The 6,160-nt window shown below is 36.5% G+C and overlaps 2 protein-coding genes across 2 annotated transcripts in view; one reads left to right on the top strand and one right to left on the bottom strand.

Moving 5' to 3' along the window:
• LOC102593433 (uncharacterized) overlaps positions 1 to 2,115 on the top strand; it is a 4,641-nt gene extending 2,526 nt beyond the window's left edge. The window contains exons 2-3 of the mRNA XM_006343732.2: positions 1,015 to 1,375; positions 1,813 to 2,115. Of these exons, the coding sequence (XP_006343794.1) occupies positions 1,015 to 1,375; positions 1,813 to 2,015 (564 nt within the window). The 3' untranslated portion in view covers positions 2,016 to 2,115. The remainder of the gene's footprint in view (positions 1 to 1,014; positions 1,376 to 1,812) is intronic.
• A 117-nt stretch (positions 2,116 to 2,232) lies between these two features.
• LOC102592872 (ATPase family AAA domain-containing protein 1-like) lies at positions 2,233 to 5,942 on the bottom strand. Its single transcript, XM_006343731.2, has 6 exons — positions 5,562 to 5,942; positions 4,674 to 4,974; positions 3,911 to 4,069; positions 2,984 to 3,279; positions 2,692 to 2,805; positions 2,233 to 2,583 (listed from the first exon to the last, which is right to left on the bottom strand). The coding sequence occupies exons 1-6, from the start codon at positions 5,757 to 5,759 to the stop codon at positions 2,572 to 2,574; spliced, it is 1,080 nt and encodes a 359-aa protein (XP_006343793.1). The 5' UTR covers positions 5,760 to 5,942; the 3' UTR covers positions 2,233 to 2,571.
• Between the last annotated feature and the right edge of the window lie 218 nt (positions 5,943 to 6,160).

Genomic DNA, 6,160 nt, shown 5'->3' with positions numbered 1-6,160 from the left:
TCAAATAATCTTTTCAGTATCATATCCAGTAAAAGACTTGTCCCACATGCAAGTTCAAAACATTCAATAACACATTTACTTTATAAACCATGTGAAAGTCATGCAAGTTATAAAACATCAATTGTGGTAAGATTACTACTCACTGTACTTGTGTTGAGTTACCAAGCTTGCCACTCAATCACTCCGTACGAATTCCTTTGGTCAATCTATAATCACATTCATAATAATTTCGTGTTAACTCCTTCATTTAGGTAATTTATACTACATTTTAAAAAAAGAAAAATCCAGCTCTATGGGTTTCATGACTGATTCGAAATCTGCCCAATCACTTAATTAGTGCTTTAATCACACACATTAGTCTCTTCTTGGTCAATTCTCGCTGTAAAAAGATCAACCTAACCTTACTGCCCAATTACTCTTATTGCATATAAGCCCAATACCAAAGTTTATAGTTCAAATCATTGACTATATTCACTTGGTTCATAAGAATGAAATAAATTTCCTCTTTTTCTTCTAAACCCATGTTTCTCAACTTCCCAATTCCCAATCTTATAGTCATGGAAGATACAAATTCAACCTTTAGACTAAGTTAAGAAACTTACCTTCTTCTCGTTCTTCTTCTTCTTCCACCTCTCTCTTTAGTTTGAGAGCTAAGGCTTTCAATTTAAATTTATGTTTCTCCTTCGTTCGTTCGCTCACTATAGAACAAGAAGAGTCCTTTTTTTTTTCTTCTTCTTTTGATCCCTGAAGTTGCAGCGTTGCTGCTGCTTCTGTTAGGGCTTTCAGCCCTTTTTTTTTAAAAAAATTTTTTCTGATCCTCTTTTTTTTTTTAAATGAGAGCTAAATGACAATTATGCCCTTATTTTAATATAGGGTATTACACTGGACGTCTTAAGAATGATGTTACATTGTTCTTAGTATCTCAGATGTTCTAAAGATGTCATTAAAGCTTTTCTTGATCAACTGTTTGTCCTCTCCAATAGTTAAGGTACTGATTGGCTAATGTGATTGAAGATTGCAGAATGCCAGAAAGATATTTTAGAAGCAAGAGCAATGATTGAAGAAGCTGAGCGTTCCCTCAATGTTAGTGGTGATGCTAGAAGGAGAGATGCAACAGACGGGGATGTAGTGAATAGAGATGAGGAAAGAGTAGAATCCATAAAAGCAGCTTCACTTTCTGCAATTGTAGGCACACTTGCAGGACTTCCCATTTTCTTAAGTCGGATCACCAGCAGTTCTGAGCTAATACTCCCTCTGTCAATCACATTTATTAGTTGTGCTTTGTTTGGTGTAACCTTCCGCTATGCTGTAAGAAGAGACTTGGATAATTTTCAACTCAAGTCAGGAACATCTGCAGCATTTGGCGTTGTCAAAGGTATTATACTCTCATGCTAGGCATTGTAATGTGTCGCCTTTCTCCTTCCATTTTCTTGTGTAATTTTAAGAGGATTTGGAATAGGAAGGAGTAGGTCAAAGTCTTGAGAATTCTATAGCATCAAGGGTTCAGTATGGCCTACCCAAGGCGTACATTGATTAAATCAAGGGTTCAATTGGCCGAGTAATTGATTGGCTAGATCACGGGTTCAATGTGCTGAGAAACAATGTTCTCAAGGTTATTCCTTGCTGAGTTCGGATGCTTGTTTCTTTGTTTTGTTGCTATTGATGCACACATATTCAGTTCCATCCAGCTTACTGCCTTGGGATAAATTGAAGTATTCTGGATTTTTTGTCTGTACATATGATCCTGGTCTTGCCAAAAAAAGTTTCCGTGATAATTTTTTTTTTTTAAGGATTCTATTGCATTCAATGCAGGCCTTGCTACACTTGGAGGTGGACCACCATTGGAGTTGGATGCAGCCAGCTTCTGGTCCCATGCTCTTGATGGCGCGGTCTATGTCTCGGAGAATCTTTTGATCTTCCTTTTTGCTGGAGTTGGCCTGGATTTATGCTTTAAGCTGAGGATTTTGAGCCCTTTTCCCATTGATAGATCAATTTCAGAGACCGATAAAATTTAAACACCTTGTTGCCTATTTATTATTTCTAAGTGTATATACACAACCAGTAAATTAACTTTGTAACAATTGCTCTAAATAGAATTATACTTGAAAATTCTGTCTATAAGTGTCATTCACTGCAATTATCCATAAATCCAGTAAAATATTGTCAGGTCATTCACATGAGACTAGTTTCAGAAGGTAAAGCTGCACTTCGAGTATCTTTCCGTCATTCAAGTTATCTGGAATAGCTATGATTTGGGTATTTCCAAAGACAATTCCTCTATAACAGCAACAATATTACAGGATAAAGTCTTCAAAAAACTATGGGATGCGTCCACATGAGTGTGCTGCAGCTAAACGCAAGACTAAACTCTCGTGGAGGAGAAATTTAAACTGAACCTTGTAACAATGACTACTTGTTCATGGTATTTACAACATTGAAACAATGCAAGTTAAATGACCTATATATCTTCCATTTCCTAAACAGGTTAGAGCATTGAGATTCAAAAAGAGGCCACGCCTAAAGAATGATATCTTCAACGGATGTCAAGTGTGTCATCAACTGGAGCCAGTCTCAGTCTAAATCCTGAAAGTATGAAAAATATCTTGTTATTTGAAGAAAAGACAACAATGATCTGTCAAACAGACTTAACAAATAAACATTTTGATATAACCTAAAAGTAGAAGTGAGAACCTCATAGTCATCCAACCGAAAGCTCACAATAGTTGGTTTCTTAGCAGAAACCCTGGTCCTCTTTGATTCAGCCAATGCTCTCTCTATATCAGACTGTGACAATGGTCTTGGTGCCTGTAACAGAGGAGTTACCATGTGTTTTTCTATAAGTCGGAACAAAATGCACAGATATTTGATCTATGACATGCATGCCACCATGTGTGATTTTGCAGGAAAAGCAGATAATAATAATCAAAGAACAAAACAACTTGCGGGAGTTTGTGTATATATATATAGAGGGAGAGAGAGCCACCTGTGATTGCTCTCCTTTCTTCTCATCTTGCAAATACTCCCTAAGAGGAATAAAGGCAGCTTGCTTGCAGGCTTCAAGAATGTCTGAACCAGTGTATCCCTCACACAAGCTAGCAAGTCGATCAAAATCAATGTTATCTTCGATTCTCTCACCCTTCAAAACTACCTTCAGTATCTTTGTTCTATCACTAAGAGAAGGTTTTCCAATCTCAAATGCCTGAGAAAAGCGTCTAATTATTGCCTCATCAAGGTCACTTGGGCGATTGGTTGCTGCCAGGACCATTACTCTAGCATTCTCTGCAGAGAAGGAAATTTCATTCATTTGTCACTCATAAGTCATATGTGGTATGGCATTCATCAAACAACATATTTATAAGTGTTATATCATTCATCAATGACTATTATATTAGTTAGTCAAAATGAATGCTTAACAAAAGAGACTTCCTAAGTTTCTTTAGAACAGATGAGTTTGAGAGTGGAGAGATCAGATTCAGGGCCATATTTTCTGCAACCAATTCATACAAAAAGCATGGAGTAAAAAGGGGATGGCATGTCGAACCAGGGATAAGTTATAATGTACTAAAGTAAGACATGCTACCAGTGCAGCTAAATATGTCTGTATCCTACAGCATAAAGGAAGTATGTAAACTACTGAAACAGAATTGTATATCGATCAAAAACAACATTCTAAATTATGTATGTAGCTTACTTTTAAAACACCATGAATGGATGCTACAGAAATATTTCAAACAAAGAAGACACAAATGTGCAAATACAAAGATTGGTTTAATTTCCATGGGTAAAGCTAGAATTATATATGAACTTGAAAATGAAGAGCAGTTGGAAAAAAAGAAACTAGCTATTCACAGGACTTCTTAAAATCATCTTTAAGGCAAAATGGAAACCAAATGCAGATTGTTACACTCACGATCAGTAGTAAAACCATCCCATAAGGCCATGAACTCAGTTTTCATGCTAGTCAGCATTTCAGTATCTGTTGAACGACGCTGGCCCAAAAAACTGTCAACTTCATCAATAAATATTATAGCTGGCTGGAGCTTGTAGGCCAAGCTAAAAACAGCAGCAACTGCCAAAAGAAAAAAGAAGAGGGAAGGGAAAAGAGAAAAACAAAGGTCATATTCTTATGGAAAATTGGGCATTAAAGCTAGTAAATGCCAACATAGTATGAAAATGAACATGCAGTCTAGTCTTATCCAGTTTCTTCTTCTTCCTTCCGACTATAGAATAACTGCAATTGTTAGCAATAGAAAGTCAAACCCTCATTTCAAAATCACTTATGAAGGAAGATAGCATGTTGCATGCTAAAACCCCACTTCTTAAAACCTAACCCCTTCAAAAGCTCCTAAGTTTTTCGGTTTTCTTCCTTTCAGTGCCACATGGAACTGTAAAGGCAGATTGGAATAGCTCCTTGATTAAAACAAAATCAGAAAGCTAGCAAAAAAGAACATTATTCTAAGCAATATATTTCCTCTAGTGTGAGAGGAAAGTTTTTATTTCTTTTATCAAAATCTTAGCATGCTAAACCATCCCTCAATTTCTTAGTCGTCCAACCAAATAGATCATAGCAATTAATATGGAGTTTTCAATAAAAAGACGGAACAAAAGTCCAATTAGATTTCTAATTTACAACAAACTTAATTAGCTATGCAAAGACATTGTGAAAGACTCACCGAGCTTTTGGGCGTCACCAAACCACTTGCTCATTAGAGTAGAAACCTTGACATTTATGAACACAGCACCAGACTCTTTGGCAATCGCTTTAGCAAGCATTGTCTTCCCTGTCCCAGGTGGTCCATACAATAGAACCCCTTTCATTGGACCAAGCAATTTTCCATGACAAAATAACTCCGGCCTTCGCAGAGGTAAAATGGCCAGCTGAAACAAAGTTTCCTTAATACCATCCAGCCCCCCAATCGAATCAAACTCCACATCTATGTGGTCTGGATTCACAACATCCCCAGTTATCATATCCTGCAACGAATTACCCAATAAATGAGAAGAAAAAAAGAAGAAGACCAAATCACCCAAGAAAATCAAACCACAAGAAAGCATGCAACATATCCTGTAAAATATTACCAAGAATAACTACTACGCCTCAATCTCAAGCTACTTGGGGTCAGTGCATGAACCCACACTGCCATGTCACTCTATTTGGGCACATGCAGTCTATAATTTTTTAGTTCCCTGATATATTTCATTCCAATAATAAAATCTTGTTTCCTGATACTAATGATTCCCCAATTTTCCTAATAAATGTGAAGTATCACAACTCTAGTGGTAAGATCTTACTTGTGATGCGTGGGTTAGGTGAATGTTATAGGTTCGAACCCCACTGTTATTTAAGTGGAGAAGGGTAGAACGGGTCCATTATCCATCAAGTTTAGAACTTTTTACCACTTCCCCGAGGTGTTTTCTGAGTTATAAAAAAAAACACAGTATCACTACTAAGCCTTAATCTACTCATTTCTATTTTACATTATCATCAAATGACACTAGAGACTAAATTTCCTTTTGTCAAAAATAAATTGTGAATAGAGGTGAAAATTAGATGCGTATACCTCATAGGGAGTGGTGTAAATAAGAGTGCGACCTAAGCGTTTGGAGAGGTGTTTGCGGGATTCAATAGCTTTCTTAGAAGCTTCGCGATTCGGGTCGAGATGGCGAAGCCCAACAAATAACACAGCCATGCTTAATGCTGCGCTTGCAGCGTACAGTATAAGGTCTTGTATCAGCTTCCCACTACTGCTTCCCGCCATTGAAGCTTTTTAGGGTTTCTTCGTCTTTCTTTTATGATGAGAATAGGTAAGATTTAACTTCTTTTTTTGGTTAAAGGTCAACGAATATAACTAACAAATCTTTGTTGAGGCCAATTGCCAGGTAGGCCGCTGCGTTTAGAAAAGGAAAGCGAGCTAAATTTATACACAGGATGGAGTATTAAATTATTAAAATTAAATGAAAAATGAAAAATAATTTCACTTCATTGTGGTTAAATTATAAGTAAAAATATATTATATGAAACGTACATGTCTTATATTGCATTCGTTACTTTGGTATAATACCAAGAGTGAACAAGTTTCTTATAGTAAAGAAAAGGGGACATTATACTATTTTAGTTGGCTTCAAAAGAGGAAGAAGTAAATGATGAAAGATTGAATAG

This window comes from Solanum tuberosum, unplaced genomic scaffold, assembly GCF_000226075.1.
Source record: "Solanum tuberosum cultivar DM 1-3 516 R44 unplaced genomic scaffold, SolTub_3.0 scf00048, whole genome shotgun sequence".
NCBI lineage: Eukaryota > Viridiplantae > Streptophyta > Magnoliopsida > Solanales > Solanaceae > Solanum > Solanum tuberosum.
The sequence above is the reverse complement of the archived record's forward strand: the minus strand, read 5'-3'. Positions and strand labels throughout refer to the sequence as shown.

Coding starts and splice junctions, on each gene's coding strand:
- LOC102592872 (XM_006343731.2), bottom strand. CDS start 5,759: ATGGCGGGAAGCAGTAGTGGGAAGCTGATACAAGACCTTATACTGTAC. Junction 4,975..5,561: donor TTTACACCACTCCCTATGAG/GTATACGCATCT, acceptor AATTCGTTGCAG/GATATGATAACTGGGGATGT. Junction 2,806..2,983: donor AGAAAGGAGAGCAATCACAG/GTGGCTCTCTCT, acceptor CCTCTGTTACAG/GCACCAAGACCATTGTCACA.